General features: G+C 40.8%; 1 protein-coding gene across 1 annotated transcript in view; it reads right to left on the reverse strand.

Moving 5' to 3' along the window:
- FZD6 (frizzled class receptor 6) overlaps positions 1-13,624 on the reverse strand; it is a gene marked incomplete at its 3' end in the record, with an annotated part of 33,384 nt that extends 19,760 nt beyond the window's left edge. Inside the window, 2 exon segments of the mRNA NM_001315750.1 lie at positions 12,192-12,524; positions 13,514-13,624. Coding sequence (NP_001302679.1) covers positions 12,192-12,368 — 177 coding nt within the window. The 5' untranslated portion in view covers positions 12,369-12,524; positions 13,514-13,624.
- Between the last annotated feature and the right edge of the window lie 6,679 nt (positions 13,625-20,303).

Here is a 20,303-nt window from a genome sequence, read left to right on the forward strand (position 1 = left end):
TATTCCAGGTTATACATGTATCTCCTGAAGCAAGTAATCCCAGAACAAATAATTTTAGAACAAATAATAGCACTTCAAATAATAGATAGTCAGCCTGTTACTGAACTCATCCCAAATGGGTGAAAAAAAGAGAATGAGCATATTTCCCTAATCTTTTAAGTAAGATTCTTGATAGGAATCTTTTATGTTCTTCCACAAAATGACCTGGATATCATTCTCGAAAACCAAATCTTGACTTGACCCATTGTGACATTTCTGTGTCCTTAATCTTATATTCAGAATATCAGCATAGTCTTAAACCAGTCTTTAGCATGGCAAGTGCTATGTAAACCCATGAACTGAGCAAAGGTTCAAACTTTTAGGCTCTTTAGTCAGTTCCCTCTCTCTCCCATCAAGGACACACCTTCTTCAACTCTCTCAGTAACCAGAGCCTTCATGGTCTCACGCATGAATTCTTTTAAAATTTCATTCTCTAAGAAGCTCAGAAACTCACTCAATAACTAACCATAGCATAAAACATCAATACTTCTTTTGAAATTCTAGCATTCAGTAATAACTAAAATAGTTCTGTTGATTATACTTTTGACACTCAGAGAAATAAAAGGCAGGCACAAATGGCCAGCTCCTGGCAGAAATCCTGTGGTAGTTACTATTAGTCCTGGCAAGAACGAGGAAGAAGAGGGCAATTAGAAAGGCAAACCATACTTTCATTCTGAAAAAGAGCCAGAGCCAAACTATGATAAACAGACAAAGAGAACCAAAGTATGTGGAGTGTTTTACATAATCCTTTACTAGAAATAATGCTAGCTCTGTAATTCTGGTTCCCGTTCTGCTGTTAACCAGAGCTGGTGTCATCTTTGGCAGATAATTTTCTGCCTCAGAGCATTCCTCAATAAAATGAATGTGATGAACTACTAGATGGCCTCTAAGGACAAAATATGGCTAGAATTTTATGAAGAGGGTAGCGAAGACTTGAGTAGCAGAGCTGGACATAATTTCAAAGCAACTCTAGGTACTACAATGAACTTTTCTCCTTGGTAGGCAACTAAGTAATTCTGTCTTGCACTGAGCTCTAGAGTGAACATACACATTTCCACCTGCCCAGCAGTCCCATTGTGGGGAATCCCAAAGAAGATGGGATGTTACAGAAGCTTAAGGATGCATGCAGGCATGCGACCTGACAACAAAAACACAGGCACGAATCTAAGGCTGGACAACTGGATGCTCCAGATATTGAGATTCTTATACAAAGGAACAGTCAGATTATTTGATGGAATTGCAGGGGGATCAATAATGCCTATAGTGCCAAATAAGGGTCCAGGGACAATGGTTCAGGAAGTGTCCAGTGGCCTGGGCACTGGTGACAGACTGATCTTGTGGCATGATCTTAGCTGTGTCCTGGTTCCCTTTGCTCCTCCCTGGTTTTCTAGTCTCTCCAGTGATCTAATAAGTGATCCAACAACCATCCATTTTTTGCTTTCATCAGGCAAAGCTGGTTTCCATTGTTACAAACAATAGAAAGACCAACTGGTACCGTGATTAGATTAAAAAAAAAAAAAATGGGTTGTAGGTGACCTCAGTGAATTCTCAGGGAGAAATTCTAGAACTGGTTTTCTGGCCTAACTGGGACCAAAAGTGAGTGAACATTCTGTCAGTATTTAAAGATTCTGGCAGCCCATGGTATATAGTAGAAAAACAACTAATTGTATTATGCTTATAATGACTTAATCTGGCCAATGCTGTTTTCTTCAAAAAGAATTTACTTTCACCTAGCAAGGCAAGCTACACATCACCAACTTGCCTCAGAGCATATTGCTCATATTCTCAGAATGCCTACTTCTGGCACACTCACCTTTTCCTTAAAACACACAAGTTATAGAGTTCCCGTCGTGGCGAAGTGGTTAATGAATCCGACTAGGAACAATGAGGTTGTGGGTTCGATCCCTGCCCTTGCTCAGTGGGTTAACGATCTGGTGTTGCCGTGAGCTGGGGTGTAGGTCGCAGACGTGGCTCGGATCCTGCGTTGCTGTGGCCCTGGTGTAGGCTGGCAGCTACAGCTCTGATTCGACCCCTAGCCTGGGAACCTCCATATGCCGCGGGAGCAGCCCAAGAAATGACAAAAAGAAAAACCAACCAACCAAACAAACAAACAAACAACAACAAAAAAAAAAAACACACAAGTTATGATGACATGGTAAAGGAAGAAACCCTAGTATAAACCTGGGATTGGTGGTGCTATAAGATCCTGAAGAGAAACTCAAGAGTTCCCTGGTGGCTTAGCGGGTTAAGGATATAGCACTGTCACTGCCGTGGCTCAGGTCACTGCTATGGTGCAAATTCAATCCCTGGCCCTGGAATCTGTGCACACCTTGGATGTGACTACATATAAACAAAGCTAGAGCATTCCCTGATGAGCCTAGTGTTTAGGATTCGGTGTTTTCACCACAGTGGCCCTGGTTCAATTTTTGGTCTGGGAACTGAGACCCCACATCAAATCAATGCACACCATGGCCAAAAAATATATCTATATAAAGCTAAGCCTGAGCAGTATCTTTTCTGTGCCTTGTTTCCCTTAGTGTTAAAGATGCAGGTTATATAAACATTTGTCACTTTTCTGAGGCATGAATCAGAATCCCCCTGGTACACAGAAGCAAGCCACTTTACTAGTGACCAAAGCCAAGAGACTACAAAGCAGCTGAGTCTCAGCTCAGGATTTGTGCTTTCTACAAATGGTAACACACACAGTAATTTTCAAGAATTGGTAAGAGCTTTATTTCTTACTTTGAAATGGTCCCAAAAATAAAGCCAACTTCTAGTAATAGAAATTAAAATTGAGAGAAGATGACTAAGTTTTAAAAACGATTGGAAAAAAAAGCCATGGGGCTTACCTAGGCAACAGACTCACTAAAAATCTAAAGGGGTCCTTATATGTTTACACTTCACAGAGCAAATACTGTCAAAGTGGTTACATGGGAATGTAAATGGACTACTGCATAATCGAGTGGTGCCACTTTGCCACGTATTATTATTAATATGACCAATCTCAGTCAACTTCTTTAAAAAAAACAAACAAACCCCAAAGCAGAGCCTGAAATACAAGAGAAAAATAATAAATAAGATTAGGATTTTGCATTATTTTTAATTTTTATTGTTTTTGGTCTTTTTTTGTCTTTCTTTAGGGCCACACCTGAGGCATATAGGGGTTCCCAGGCTAGGGGTCCAATAGGAGCTGTAGCCGCCAGCCTAAGCCACAGCCACAGCAATGCGGGATCCAAGCCACGTCTTTGACCTACACCATAGCTCACGGCAACGCCAGATCCTTAACCCACTGAGCGAGGCCAGGGATTGAACCCCCGTCCTCATGGATGCTAGTTGGGTTCATTAACTGCTGAGCCACGATGGGAACTCCGGATTTTGCATTATTTTCGCAATGAAAAACTTGATATTTTTTAAGTAGTTCTTAGTACCAAGCATTATAAATTTTAAACCATTTCTCCTAAAAGAGCTTTCCTTTGGAAATTAGACAAATATACATAGTAAGTGGTTGGCACTGCAAAAGAATCTGTCCACTGGAGTCAATTTTTTAATTTAAAACTTGTAACTTAGTGTGCCAAAATGGTGGAATAGGAAGACCCTGAGCTCACCTTCTCCCACGAGCACACCAAAATTACAACTATTTACAGAGAAACAATTGATGAATGTGACCTGAAGACCAGCAGCAAAGATTTTCTACATCTAAAACTATAAAGAAGTAACCACAATGAGATGGTGGGAGAGCGAGTGATATCGTATAGTCCAGACAGTCCCCAGGGTAGGCAACCCCCAAAAGGAAGGATAATCACAGCTGTAGAGATTCTTCCAAAGGAGTGAGGATCTGAGTCCTATGTTAGGCTCCCGAGCCCTGGGGTCCTGCACTGGGAAGAGGGGCCCCAGAATGTCTAGCTTTGAAGGCCAACAGGGCTCACATATAGGATGGCTGTAGGGCTGTAGGAGACACTCTGCTCTTAAAAGGGCATATGCAAAACTTGACATACTCTGAGTCCTAGTGCAAAGGCAGTAATCCGACTAGGTCAGACCTACTTGTTGATCTTGGGAGCCTCCCAGAGAGGTAGAAGGCAACTGGGACTCCCCCTGAGGAAAGACACTAGTGGCAGCCACTGGGGAGCTCATTCTACCATGAGGCCACTTGTGCTGGCAAGTGCCATTCTGGAGTCTTCTCCCTAACCTTTCAGTGGCAGGGGCTTATCCACCCACTAGAGGCCTGGCAGCCACCACTCAAGGCAGGAATTGCAGCCAACAGAGCCAGAGACCAGCCCCGCCTAACAGGGTGCCCACAGTAGTCAGCCCAGGCACAAGAGAAGGGTTCACACAGCCCATATGGTGGGTACCTCTAGAGCATATGGCTCTGGTGTGCCAGTGGGCCCCATCGCGTGTCTCTTACACAAGACCACTCCTCCGAGATTAGGAAGCCTAACTGACGTACCTAATACATAGAAATAAACACAGAGAACTTAGAAAAATGAGGAGGCAGAGGAATATGTTCCAAACAAAAGAACAAGACAAAACCTCAGAAGAACTAAGTGAGGTGGAAATAAGCATATAAAGCATATAAGCAAATAAAGAGTTCAAGATAATGATTACAAGGTGCTCAGTGAACTTGGGATCAGAATGGATGAACAGAGTGAGAAATTTAATAAAGAGTTCAAAAATATAAAAAAAGATTACATACAGCTGAAGAATACAAACAGCGAAATAAAAAATACACTGAAGGGAATCAATAGCAGATTAGATAATACAGAGGAACAGATCAGTGAACTGAAATACAGAGCAGTGAAAATCACCCAAGCTGAACAGAGAAAAGAAAAAAGAATTTTTAAAAACAGCGGATAGTTTAAGAGACCTCTGGGACAACATTAAGTACACCAACATTCACATTGTAAGAGTCCCAGAAGGAGAGAGAGAAAGTGGCAGAAAATTTATTTGAAGAACGCTTGTAATTTGAAAAACTATAATTTATATTCAGGTGCACATTCAACAAACATTAATGAATGAATACGTGACAAATATACAAAATAGAGTAATAAAACTTCATTATCTACATGCCACATCCTCGAAGAAAGGAAGTAATCACAACACAATAGTCTTCCCACGTTCTGAAAGAACCATGTCCCTTTCTTTGTGGACAGGCTCTCCTGAAGGCATAACTAATAATACTCAAGACCATGGAATATCAAGCGATGGCCCTAGGAACTTTGTGCCTAACAGCAGAGACTCCCTGGAGATGTACCTGTTCACACACAGGTCTAATCCCTGATTCTACAGACTCAGAAGACGTCAAGGTACTTTCCCTATTACTGTAGTACAATGTCAGAAAGGAAGGTAAGTTACGGTTTCTAACTTTAAAACCCAACAGTAGCCCACTATACATACAACTGATATGGAACACCTTTTCATGTCTATTTTTTTTTTTAATGACTCACTTTCAGAATAGTTACACTTATTTTCAGAAAGTCTTCCCTAAAAAATAAAGAGATGAGTCACACTAAACGTTTCCTTTTGTACAGGGTAAATGAGCAGAGAATAAGGAGGAAAGAAAGGGGTCCACTAATCATCTAAAAGCAGATGAATACACTTTAAAACCACTGCCCAATAGAAACAGATTTTTTTCTTAAGTTTCTTTATATAGTTTCCCCCCATCCCTTGATTTTTAATTGAATAGAGACATTTTAGTAGTGCGTATTAACAGGTGGAAAGGAAAGGGTTGTTTTGGCAACTTCCCTTTATACGGTTCAAAAGCAGAACAACCACATGCTGTTCCAAACACAATACATGACTTAGCTTTTGCCTAGACCTTAATGAAGGCAATTCAAAAAGAAAAATACAATATTCCGGTTTCCATTTTTCCTAGATCAGTCTCAGCTCTTTTTTGGATGAAATCAGTCTCTCAAGGGACATCAGCCTCACAATGTGAGAAACAATACTCTACATATGAAACAAAAAGCAACACAATGGAAAACCAGCAGCCATTTGTTTTTCCACTCAGGAGAGTCAGACTGTACAACATCCTTTTCATTACAAAGCCAAGTTACTAATCAGAATTGTAAATTAACTCTTTGTAATACAAATGACTTCATTTGCAGCAACCTGGATGGAACTAGAGACTCTCATACTGAGTGAAATAAGTCAGAAAGAGAAAGACAAATACCATATGATATCACTTATATCTGGAATCTAATATAAGGCACAAATGAACCTTTCCACAGAAAAGAAAATCATGGACTTGGAGAAGAGACTTGTGGTTGCCAAAGGGGAGGGGGAGGGAGTGGGGTGGTTGGGGAGCTTGGGGTTAATAGATACGAACTATTGCCTTTGGAATGGATTAGCAATGAGATCCTGCTGTGTAGCTCTGGGAACTATGTCTAGTGACTTATGATGGAGCATGATAATGTGTGAAAATAGAATGTGTACATGTATGTGTAACTGGGTCACCATGCTGTACAGTAGAAAAAACAAGTATTGGGGAAATAACTATTAAAATAATAATAATAATAATCTAGAACTTAAAAAAAAAAGCAAATAACTTCCATCAGATAATAAAACCAGGAAAAAAAAATCAAAGTCCCTTATTTCAAGCAATCTCTGAAACAAAAGTAAAGGACTAGGATACCTCAGTCAGATCCTTTGGTTTGTCATAAATTTGACTTCCACATAAAAAATTATGTTCCACAAGTAACATATTAATAAGAATGCACAATAACAACTATTTATTACACACTATGTGTGCGTAGTCCTTGAGAACATTTTCAAGTACTTTAAACCAGGGTTCAGCAAACTACAGGCTGTGGGCCAAAAATGATGCACTGTTTTTGTAAATAAAGTTTTACTGAAGGACATCCACACTCATTTGTTTACGTACTGTATATGGCTGCCTTCTTGCTACAACTGAAGAACTGAATAGCTGTGACAGAGTGTATGGTTTGCAAAGCCAAACATATTTATTATTTAGCCCTTTACAGAAAAAGTTTGCATTCCTTACTCAAAACCAGTGGGTCTCAAACTTTAACACACATAAGAAACACCTGGACAGCTTGTTAAATCAAAGTTTCCTGAGCTCTACTTTCACAGATATGATTCAGTAGGTTGGGATGGGATCCATGAACTTGCACTTTTTTCCCTTTTTTTTTTTTTTTTTTTTTTTGTCTTTTTACAGCCACACCCGTGGCATATGGAGGTTCCCAGACAAGGGTCCAATCAGAGCTGTAGCCACTGGCCTATACCACACCCACAGCAACGCCAGATCTGAGCTGCATCTGCAACCTACACCACAGCTCAGGGCAACGGCAGATCCTTAACCCACTGAGCAAGGCCAGAGTTGGAACCTGCATCTGCATGGATACTGGTCAGATTCATTTCCACTGAGCCACAACAGGAACTTGAACTTGTATTCCTAACAAGCTCTCAAGCTGGTGGTCTATGATCTAACCTTTGACAACCACTGCCCTAAACCATCTCATATAATCACAGATCAGCAATGACCACAAATGCTATAAATTCTATTAAACAGGACAGCCATCACACAAAATGAAAACTAAGGAAAGCATAAAAGAGAGGGAGATGGATCTCTTGACTTAAGCGGAATTCTTGGTAGCTAAGAACGCACAACTAGTTACCATAATCAGAGATAATTCTTCAGTCCCTCATCTTAACAATAGTTCATGGTGAACACTAGAAATTCAACAGGGACCAGGAGGAACCAAAGACAGCTGGGTTGGAGGTATAAAATCCAATCAGTTCTTTAGAGAAGCTATAAAACAAATTTATTTATTTATTTGTTTTAGTAAAAGCCAAGATGTATGCAGTTATAACTTAATACTTGACTGGCCTATAGATTAAGTCCTAAAGTACAAAGTTTAAAAAGAAATCTGACACATACAGTTTATAATGGTCCAATCAAAAGATTAAATCCTCCACTCCATATAAATATAAATGGTTAAAATAAAATTCTTTAAATAAATTCAAGGAGTTCCCATTGTGGCTCAATGGAAACAAATCCAACTGGCATCTATGAGGATGCAGGCTCAATCCCTGGCCTCGCTCAGTGGGTTAAGGATCTGGCGTTGCCGTGAGCTGTGGTGTAGGTCTCAGAACCTGGCATGGCTGTGGCATAGGCCAACAGCTATATCTCCGATTCCACCCCTAGCCTGGGAACTTCTATATGCTTCGGGTATGGCCCTGAAAAGATCAAAAATAAATAAATAGGGAGTTCCTGTCGTGGCGCAGTGGTTAACGAATCCGACTAGGAACCATGAGGTTGCGGGTTCGATCCCTGCCCTTGCTCAGTGGGTTAACGATGCGGCGTTGCCGTGGGCTGTGGTGTAGGTTGCAGATGCGGCTCGGATCCCGCATTGCTGTGGCTCTGGCGTAGGCCAGTGGCCACAGCTCTGATTAGACCCCTAGCCTGGGAACCTCCATATGCAGCGGGAGCAGCCCAAGAAATAGCAAAAAAAAAAAAAAAAAAAAAAAAAAAAAGACTAAATAAACAAATAAAAAAATAAATAAATTTAAAACACGTGTCAAGCTATTACAAAAAAGAACATAGAGCATATCAACTGATGTATTTTATTAGAACTAGGCTCAGGCAGATCAAAAATGAATGATATGTAAACCACGTAAAAATATCAATGTCTTTCACTCAAGACTCCGCAGAAGACAGAAGAGAAAGGTAAAGATTTGGAGGGAAAATTCTCTTTGCTGATTTATTAGTACAGGAAACATCTCCGTTTCCTTTACTCAGGTTTTACTGAACATCCACCATGCTCGGAGGCACTGTACTAGGCATTAAAGATAGAAATGAATAAACATCCCTACGTTCAACAAGCTTGCAAGCTAGTGAGAGAGCCACGTAAATAACTGCAACACAGAATGATAAGTACACAAACAGCTGTATGTATTATACACTATCAGAGTGCAGAGAGTGAGCTGATTAAATATGCCTGGGAGAAAGGTTTTCAAGGTTTGGAAGGCTTCACCAAACACAGAGTTATCGCTCTAATTGAGACCTGAAGAAACTGAGTAAGTGAAGAACCGTAGGTAGGTATGGAGCCCAGGAGGCAGTGGATACAGTATGTGCAAAGGTGCAGAGTGAGAGAGAAGAGCATGCATTTGAGTTCTCCAAAGAGGTCATGGGAAGGGATGAGATAGGAAGCTGGACAGGAAGGCAGGTTCTCATATAAATAGCCTTGGGTGCCATTCTAGTTGGATTTTTATTTTTCCAGCTTTAGGGAAATGGTGAGGAATTTTCACCCCAGAGGGGACTGCACAGATTTACATTTTAATAATATCACTTTGGCACCATCAAGGGAGGAGAGACTGAAGCCTAAGGATTTTATTTTTGATGAAAAAATTCTAATGAGACTTTGTATTCAAGGCATGGATGAGAAAGAGAAGGGCAGAGCTGATTAGTAGTTTAAAAAAAGCCCCCCGTTTAATATTTATTGAAATGAAGTCCACGAAAAAGCAGCAAAGACTGAAATGAACACATGGCATTCTGATCTAAGGGAATATTTTCATTTTTATCCAATGAGGTCAAGGATTAAAAAAAAACCCTACGAAAACAGTTAAAGATGATATCATGGTCCATGTTGACAGAGAACACTTCATCAGATCATAGAGCTCAGATTTTGGACAAATCATAACTTCTCTGGGCTTCAGGTTCTTTACTATATGATGAGAGGTTCGAGGGTTCTTAACCTGGGCTATAAATAGAAGTACCTTTCAATATAATTGATTAACTTTGTACTCCTACTCATTTTATTTAAATTTAAACATTCTCTTATTCTGAGAAGGCGTCAATGGCACAACAGAGGTTAAGAAGCTCTGCAAGATATTTAAGCTCACAACTCTCAAATTATCGAATATTGGACATTTAATACAGGAATTAAAAGAGAAGGCCACTGGCAAAGGACAAATAAGGGTAGGGTGATAGGAAAAGCATAATACCATGGACCAAAAAAATAATATATAGGGATTTAAAGTCTGACTTAGGTTGCCATTCCATTTCCCTTTCTTCTTTTGTAGACTTAGGTTAGTGTTGGTATTAAATGACTGCTTGATGACTTTCTTCTATATCCTTAAACCAAATGAAGTGCGATTTATGGAATAAAACTTAATAGTAAAGGCTAAGAGAAATGTTAGTGTACTAGTATAAGAGAAGGATGAGAAGAGATTAATAGTATCAGCAATCAAATAAAGTAAGTAAGAAAAAAGATGCCTTCTTGATAATGTCCTGACACAGCTACCTGGGAAAGAAGCTAAGTAAATAAAAATAACCTTTTTTGGGGGGTCAGAAACAACTGGTTTTAAAAAGACATGTGTAGAGGAGTTCCCGATACAGTGCAGTGGAAACAACTCCAACTAGTAACCATGAGGTTGCAGGTTCGATCCCTGGCCTTGCTCAGTGGGTTAAGGATCTGGTGCTGCTGTGAGCTGTGGTATGGTTTGAAGATATGGTTCAGATCCTGCGTGGCTGTGGTGTAGATGTAGGCTGGCAGCTACAGCTCTGATTTGATCCCTAACCTGGGAACTTCCATATGTCATGAGTGTGGCCCTAAAAAGCCAAAAAAAAAAGACATGTGTAGAACAAAAACTAGTTCTTATCTTATATTTTACCACCAGGGCTGCATCTCTCCCTGTCTTCATAATGGAACTCTAAGATAAGGAACGCTAAATTATCTGAATTTACAAGGTCAATGTCAATTGACACTGAGTTTAAGTACTAACACTGACATTAAGTATTCAAACTTAAAATGTGTGTAGCTACTATACAAAAAGGAAACCAGAATTTGGTTTTTTTGGCCATTCAGCATGCAGTTCTTGGGCCAGGGATCAAACTTGTGCCACAGAACAACCTGAGCCACAGCAGTGACAACACCAGATCCCTAACGCACTGAGCCATCAGCGAACTCCAGGAAACTAAATTAAAAAAAAAAAATTAAGAACTCTATGAGTTATAAAACACATATTATCAGAGAAAATGTGAATGAATGTTATAATTATTCCTTGAAGTTACTTAAACCACATACTTTATTTAATCAGATTAAACAATCAAAATAGTTCTGATTAACCAATGGAAATCTCACATCAACTGCTCAGTGTTCAAAATGACATGTGAACTGGTTTGAAAAACCACTGAAAGATTACAATAACATAATTTGTAATATCTTTTGAAAGTACTTCAACTTAGTATTCAAAAGCCCTCCTATCTTAGACATGAGTCTATAATGAGGTAGCTGGATAACTATTCAACTCAACAGCAATGGAAGACTTCTGAAGCTGCGCAATCAAGTCTGGTCGGTTTTAAAATCAGGGTCTATATTAAAATCACCAAAGTTTCAACTCTTAGAAACAATCTGAAGAGAAAAAGCCTTTACCATCCTCAGTTATTCTGAAGAAAAACGACAAAAACTTTTGTCTTCTTTCCTTCACGAGACTTACCAACCCAAGAGATCTCCAGAAGACATGTTCCTGCCTCTACAGGTAACGCTTTCCTCCCACACCTCCCTAGCAATCTGTGTATCTCTAAACCAGGAACAGGTAACTGAGGTACCTGAGGCAATCTTTAGTGTCACCCTATTCCTCACCTGATGAATAGGGTGACCGGTATCTTACACTTAAAAAAAAAAAAAAAGGTCATCTTTTAGCAAAACACCATTTACAGCCTCCAAACCTACTAGTCCTTGATTTACCTTATAAAAATAGGGCCAAGTGAACAAAAAGACTACTTATGAAAACATATGCAATCCAAGCACTTTTAGTCCATGAACTATATAGATTGTATGTTCAATGAATTAGGAAAAACTCAGAATTCACATTTCTAGAGGAACTACCATAACTGACTCAGGAAAGCAAAATATTTGCTAGGTGCAAGATATTTAAAATCATTCATAATTATACTTAATATAAAATGAACCTGATCTTAAGCAAATCCACTCAACAGCACCATGCATGCATACAACACATAGGTTAGTAAGGAGACTTAACTTTCAAAGGGATTTATTCAAAGTAGGACTTGTACACAGCTTGATGAAATCCCTTACCATGTTTTTTTTTTTTTAAAAAAGAAAAAGCTCATTACAGTTTATTCCAGACCAAGCATAAGCTATTTTTCCATAGAGGTATGAAGAACTACTCACCTCCATTTCCACAGCAGCAATACTCTGGTCATAATGACCCATCAAATTAGGGAAAAATGTCATGTTGTAGGCCATTTTCATACATCTGGGAACAGTAATTGGTTCACAGGTGAAAAGACTGTGCCCTCTTATGAGGGGCAGAAAAATACATGTCCACAAAAATGTAAACATTTCCATTCTCTTCAAATTCCTAATTTTACCACATGGCTTGGATCAACTGCTCTTTTCATTCTCAGATTTCCATCCAAAGATAAAATGTTCAAATTCCTCATTTAATTATTTTACCATTCTGAAGGAAGCTCTTTTTCCTGAAAATGAGCTCTGGGTCAATGACTGTAAAAACAACCAAAAGGGTTTATCAGCAACATTTGTCATAGACTCAAATGCGGACGTCAGAGCGCAGAGTTGAGACCATCACCCTTAGGTAACTAAGAGCGGAAAAAGGACGGAAAATTTTGTCCCATGGAGATAATCTTCCACCTGCCTTGGCAGAGAATCTATCACCTGCTGAGGAAGTCTCAACTCTAGGGAACGGATGATAGGTTTGCGCTGTATGGAGCACAGGGTAAAAGCGGGCACCGGATGAGATGGAGAAAATGGTGGGGGTGGGAATAAGTTTAAAGGGTTGATAGAATTGGAAAATCTAAAAGCCCTTTTTGAGTATCTTTCCCTCCCCCCCCCCAACTGGATATATTATTACACGCACCGGAAAACTGAATCCCAGGGATATTCCTTAAGATCTAATGACTTTTTAAATTCTTTCAAGACTCTAAAGGGGCAGTTTGGGTGGCACTTTTCTAGGGTTATACCATCATGTTTTTAAAAAGGCTAACTAGAGGGCGACTTCTAGGCTTCCTATTACAGAGGAGCGAAACTAGTGTTCAAGGACTGGGGGCGGGGAGTAACGATCCCACGGAAAAGGAAAATGAGCAAAGCTGTCCAGAGAGAGCGAAGGAGTCTCGGTGGGAGGGAGGCTGTGGGCCCCGAGCCACGAACAACCGCACCCCCTCACCCCGTCCCCGCAGCACCCAGCCATGCCCCGGCTTCCAGCGCCGGGCCGGGAACCTCGCCCCACCCCTGGGCACCTGCCTCAGGCCCTGAGACCTGCAGAGGCGTCTCTGGCCCCGCGGGGACCCGGCATCGCCTTTTCCCAACTTCCACCGAAACTTTGGCGGCCGCGAACCGGCCCGCCAACACCTTCCCCGCACCTGCGGCCCGGAGCGCGCGCCCCCGGCCCGCCCTGCACCCCTCGAGGCCCGCCCCGCTCGCCCCCGGAGCCCCCGGCCACGTCCGACCGCCCAGTCGGGGCCGCGGAACCTCACCTCGAGCTGCGGTCGAAAGCAGCCTTCTCTTCCGTCCCCGTGCAGCCCACCGAACCCCCGAGACCAGAGACGGTACCGGGGAGTGTCCGGGGATTTCAGCCACCTCAGGAGCCGCACGGGGAGCCAGCGCTGAGCAATCCCGCGAGACTGCGCCGCCAGGTCGGTCGGGCAGGTCCCGGCTCGCGGCGGCGGCGGCGGCGGCGGCGGGCCTGGCTCTCCGCCCGAGCCCCGCCCGCGCTGCGCTGACCCAGCCAGGCTCTGGGCCGCCCCGCCGGGTTTGGGTGAACCGTGTTACTGTGCTGGGATCCCGCAGTTGGGCCCGGGAGGAGCCTCCACCTTTCGGTCTCTTACGTGCTGTCCAAGTGGGTTCAGCCTGGAAGGGTTTTTTTTTTTTTTTTCCAATTTTTTGCTGATTCCCAAATGAAGCTTCCTTTAAAAGAACCCAATTCATTTCGAATTTCAGGAGCCAAGAGTTCTGTAAAAGTCAATTGCCCAAGTGACCTTAGTTGGAAAGTGGGTAACTTCCTGAGCATCTGTCTTTTTAAACAAAACAAAACAAAACAAAACAAAAAAGCCCTTTTGTTAATTCAAGGAGTTTGGTCACCAACTGGAGGCACAGGTGGCAACCCGGGATTCCAGCCCTGGCAGGTACAACGGTTTTATTGATGTAGAACCGTAATAGAAAGTCAAACTGCTTTAGAAGTCAACCCAGTTTTTAGTACCAACTGTGCTACACATCGTCTCAGGTGCCTCTCTGTTCATTCTTTTTCCCTTCTTAACATCGAACCACCACCAGATATTTTTACTATGACCGTATTTCGTCTTTTCCAGCGGAACCATACGGACTGCCTTCTTTTCCTTAGTAATATTCCTCCATGTCTTCTCATGGTTTTATAGCTCTTTTTTTTTTTTTTTTTTTTTTTTTTAGTGATTAAGATTGCATTGTCTGGATGGGCCGCCGTGTATTTATCCATTCACCTGTTGAAGGACGTCTTGGTTGATTCCAAGTTTTGACTGTTAGGAAGAAAGCTGCTATAACTATCTGTGTACAGGTTTATGTGTGGACGTAGGTTTTCCACACTTGTGGATAAATACCAAGGAGCCAAATTGCTGGGCCATGCGGTAAGAATATATTTAGTTTTATTTTTTTAAAGTGCCAAACTATCTTCCAAAGTGGTTGTACCATTTTGCATTCACACCAGCAGTGTCTGAGAGTTTTTGTTGTTCCACAGCCTCACCAGTGTTTGATGTTGTTAGTGTTCTGGACACTGGCCATTCTAATAGGTGTGTAGTGGTATCTCACTGTTTTGACTATATGTCATGTGACCCTCTTTTCATGTGCTTATTTGTCATCTGTATCTTCTTTGATAAGGAGTCTGTTAAGGCCTTTGGGCTGTTTTTTATTTGGGTGTTTTGTTTTCTTATGGTTGCGTTTCAAGAGTCCTGTGTATATCTTGGCTAATACCAGATGTATCTAACGCAAATATTTTCTCCTAGTCAGTGGCTTCACATCTAATTCTCTGGACCTCATCTTTCAGAGGGCAGACGTTTTTAATTTTAATGACATCTGGCTTATCAATTATTTCTTTCACGGATCATGCCAGTGGTGTTGATGACTTTTTAGTCATCACCAAACCCAAGGACTTCTAGCTTTTTCTGCTATATTATCTTCTAAGAGTGTTATAGTTTTGTGTTTACATTTAGGACGGTGATTCATTTTGAGTTAATTTTTGTGAAAGGTGTACAATTTGTGACCCGATTCATTTCTTTTTTTTCCTGCATGTGCGTGTCCAGTTGTTCCAGCCCTATTTGTTGAAAAGATGATCTTTGCTCCATTGTATTACCTCTGCTACTTTGTCAAAGATGAATTGACTATATTTATATGGGTCTATTTCTGGGCTCTCCATTCTGTTCTATTGATCTGTTTGTTTATTCTTTCACCAATGCCACACTGACTTGATCACTGCAGCTTTATAGTGAGCCTTGAAGTCGGTAGTGTGGGTCTCCAACTTTGTTCTCCTTCAGTATTGTGTTGACTATTCTGGGTCTTCTCTGTCAAAACTTGAGAATCATTTGGTTGATATCCACAAAATAACTTGCTAGAATTTTGAATGGGGATGCATGGAAGCTATAGATCAAGTTGGGAAGCACTGACATCTTGACAATATTGACTCTTCCTATCTCTAAGCATCTACTGTATTTATTGCTTCTTTAATTTTTTTCAGTTTTATGGTTTTCCTCATATAGCTCTTGTATATACTTTGTTAGATTCATACCCAAGTATTCCATTTTTTTGGTGTGTTAATGTAAATGGCATTGAGGTTTGTTTGTTTTTAATTTCAAATCCTCTCATTCATTGCTGGTATATAGGAAAGCAATTGGCTTTATGTTAACCTTATGTCTTGCAGCCTTGCTATAATTACTTATTAGTTAGAGGAGTTTTTAAGTAGATGTTTCCAGATATTCTACATAGACAATCGTGTTATCTGCAAATAAAAACAATTTTTTTTCCTCCCAATCTGTATACCTTTTAAAAAAAATCTTATTGCATTAGCTAGAACTTGCAGTACAGTGTTGAAAAGGAATAGTGAGAAGGGACATAATTGCCTTGTTTCTGATCTTCACAGGAAAGCTTCTATGATGTTAGCTGGGGGCGGGGGTTGGTAGATATTCTTTTGCAGATTGAAGAAATTCCCCTCTATTCTGAATTTTTATCACACATGGGTTTTGGATGTCATCTAGTGTGAAATGATTTGATTTCCTTGTGATTATATTATTTTTCTTCCTTAACCTGTTGATGTAATAGATTGTATAAATTTTCACATGTTGAATCAGCCTTGCATAACTGGAGTAAATCTAAAGTCTTCTCTACTGAAAATAATGTAGTTGCTCCAGCTTTCTTTTGATTAGTGTTAATATGGCATATTTTCTCCATCCCTATACTTTTTTCTCTTTTTCTGGCGGCACCTGAGGCATGTGGAAGTTCCCAGGCCAGGGGTTGAACCTACACCAAAGCAGCAACTAGAGCTGCTGCTTTGACAACGATGGATGCTTAACCTCTTGTACACAAGGGAACTTCCTCCATCCTTTTTTTTTTCTTCTTTTTATACCCACACCTGCAGCACATGGAAGTTCCCAGGCTAGGGAGCAAATCAGAGCTGCAGCTGAGGCCTAGGCTGCAGCCAGAACAACAGTGGATCTGAGCCGAACCTGAGTCCTAAGCCACAGCTTTTGGCAACACCAGATCCTTAACCCACCAAGTGAGGGCAGGGATCAAAACGGTATCCTCACGGACATTGTGGCAAGTTCTTAACCCACTGAGCTATAGTAAGAACTCCCCATCCCTATCCTTTTTTTTTCTTTTTTTTTTTTTTTTTTTTGCTTTTTAGGGCCACACCCATGGCATATGGAAGTTCCCAGGCTAAGGGTCAAATCAGAGCTACAGCTGCTGGCCTATACCACAGTCACAGCAGCGCAGGATCCAAGCTGCCTCTACGACCTACACCATAGCTCACGGCAACGCCAGATCCTTAACCCACTGAGCAAGGCCAGGGATGGAACCCACATCCTCATGGATTCTAGTCAGATTCATTTCTGCTGAGCCACAACTGAAACTCCCCCATCCCTTTACTTTTAATTTATATACGTCATTGTATGTAAAATGGGTTTCTTGTAAACAACACATTGTTGTCTCTGCCTTTTAATTAATGTATTTTTCCACTGATATTTAAAGTGAGTATTGATGTAATTGGGTTAATATCTACTATATTTGATACTGTTTTCTATTCATTGTCCTTGGTCTTTGTTGTTATTTTTGTCTTCCTCTCTTTTTCTGCCTTTTGGGGTTTTAACTAAGTATTTTGTATGATTCCATTTTCTCTCCTTCCTTAGCTTATAAATTATACTTTTTAAACTTTTTTTTAGTAGTTGCCCTAGTGTTTGTGATATGTATTTTCAAATAATCCAAGTTCACTTTCAAACAACACTTTACTACTTTTAGAGTTTTCAAGTGCCTTATAATAACAAAGCATTCTTAATTCCTCCCTCCCATCCTTTGTATCAGTGTGTCATTCATTCCACTTATACCTAAAGCTATAATTATTGCATATGTAGTTGATATTACAATTTTGACCTGTTATCTCTTAGGTCAATTAAGAACAGTAAGAGAAAGAAAAACTTTTAGTTTTGCCTTTACTTATTCTTCCTCTAATGCTTTGCTTTTCTTCCGTTTCTGATCTATATAAATTTCCTTTTCTCTGAAGACCTTATTTTAACATTTCTTTCAAAGCAACAAATTCCCTCAATATTCAGTTGAGTAAGTCTTTATTTTTCCTTAGCTTTTAAAGGCTAATTTTGCAGGATACAGATTTCTAGGTTGGTGGGGTTTTTCTCTTAATACTTTAAACATTTCACTTCTCTCTTTGCTTGCATTATTTCTGAGAAGTAGGAGATACTTCTTATCTTTTTTTTTGGGGGGGGGGGCACTCACCTAAATGGAAATTCCCGGGCTAGGGGCCAAATTGGAGCTACAGCTGCTGGCCTGTGCCACAGCCACAGCCACAGCCACAGCCATGCCAGATCTGAGCCATGTCGAAGACCTACACTCCAGCTCACAGCAGTGCCAGGGATCAAACCTGCATCCTCATGGATACAAGTTGGGTTGTAACCACTGAGCAACAATGGGAACGCCAATAATTCTTATCTTTGCTCCTCCATAAGTAAGATTTTTCCTCCACTTTGCCTTCTTTTAATATTTTTCTTTAACTTACTGCAATATGCTTTTGATATATGTAGGTGTAGTGTTTTGGTTTGGTTTGGTTTGTTTTCTGGCATTTATCCTGCTTGGTGTTCTCTGAGCTTCCTGAATCTGTGGTTTGGTGTCTAACATTAATTTGGGGTACATTCTCATTTATTATTTCTTCAAATATTTCTTCTGTTCCTTTCTGTCTTTCTTCTCCTCTGGCATTCCTGTTACACATATGTTACACATTTGTAGTTGTCCCAGAGTTCCTGGGTATTCTATTCCAATTTTCCTTCTCAATCTTTTGCCTCTCTCTGCTTTTCAGTTTTGGACATTTGTACTGACATATCCTCAAGCTCGGTGGTTCTTTCCTTTCCTCAACTATGTCTGGCCTACTAATGAGCTTACCAAAACCAGTCCTCAATTCTGTCACACTGTTTTTGATCTCTAGCATTTCTTTGTGGTTCTTTCTTAGAATTTTCATTTATCTGCCTACATTACTCATCTGTACTTGCATATTGTCTACCTTTTCATTTAGAGCCTTATATTAATCATAACTATTTTATTTTACTTCATTTTTCTAGGGCTGCACCTGCAGCACATGGAGGTTTCCAGGCTAGGGGTTGAATCGGGGCTGTGGCTTCTGGCCTATGCCACAGCCGAAGTAATGCCAGATCCAAGCTGCATCTGTGACCTACACCACAGCTTACGGCAACACCAGATCCTTAACCCAATAAGTGATGGAAACTGTGTCCTCATGGATACTAGTCAGATTCACATCCACTGAGCCACAACAGGATCTCCTAATCATAGCTATTTTAAATTTCTGGTCTATCCCAACATTCTTGCCCTATCTGAATCTGGTTCTGATGCTTGCTCTGTTTCTTCAAATTGTGTTTTTTGCCTTATAGTATCCCTTGTAAATTTTTTTTTTTCTTTTGTCTTTTTGCTATTTCTTGGGCCGCTCCTGCAGCATATGGAGGTTCCCAGGCTAGGGGTTGAATCGGAGCTGTAGCCACTGGCCTACGCCAGAGCCACAGCAACACGGGATCTGAGCCACATCTGCAACCTACACCACAGCTCATAGCAACGCCGGATCGCTAACCCACTGAGCAAGAGCAGGGACCGAACCTGCAACCTCATGGTTCCTAGTCGGATTCATTAACCACTGCGCCAAGATGGGAACTCCCCTTGTAACTTTTTGTTGATGCACTGGATAAAAGGAACTTGGATAAACAAGGCTTTAGTGCTGTGGTAGTAAGGTGGGGGTGGGGTGGGAAGCATTCTATAAACCTGTGACTAGGCCTCAGTGTTTTGGTGAGTCTGTGGCCTTGGGCTATGAATTTTATAAGTGTTTTTAGTTTATGACTCCATTAGGTGGGATGGTATTGCTAGACTGGGCTGGGATTGGCTATTTCTCTTCCCCTAGGTCAGTTAGGCTCTGATAAAATCCCAGTAGGGCTCTGGTAAATTAATCTCTCTGGAGAGCAGTTCCTGTTAAAAACAGAATTTTCTGTCATATTTCAAAAAATTTCCTTTTCTTTCTCCCCTATCAGAAACATGAGATTTTTTTTCCTCCAGTATTTACTGTGAGAATCTGGCAGTGTTTCAGGAGGTAAGACTCACAAAAGTGTGGGGATCCCCCAGACAACGGGTCCCTGTGGAGTTTTTACCTCTCAGAGTAATCTGCACTGTGTCTCTCTCAATTCATCTATTACAAATTCAGGTTTTCATACACCTTACTGGGTCCCTTGGAGGTTTCTGCTCATGGGTTTCTGCTCTAGTAAGTTGTGGTGCTCTGTATCTGCCTGTTTGTTTCTCCAATTTTGGGAGCAGCTTTGAGACCTCAGTTCTCCCACAGATCTAAGACAAGTTGCTGATTTTCAATTTGTTCAGCTTTTTACTTGTTAGGGTGGAGTGATGGCTTCTATGCTCTTTACGTGTCAGACCAGAAACCCCAATTTTTCATTTTTCAAAAATAAGTATTGTTCTGCAGATTAGATTAACAATTCTGGCTGCTATTGCCTTAAGAGAACAAAGTTTCTCCAA

The sequence above is a fragment of the Sus scrofa genome, chromosome 4 (assembly GCF_054392235.1).
Source record: "Sus scrofa isolate SSC_HxYL_T2T_F1_AM1 chromosome 4, Sscrofa_HxYL_maternal_Yorkshire_Landrace_v2.0, whole genome shotgun sequence".
NCBI lineage: Eukaryota > Metazoa > Chordata > Mammalia > Artiodactyla > Suidae > Sus > Sus scrofa.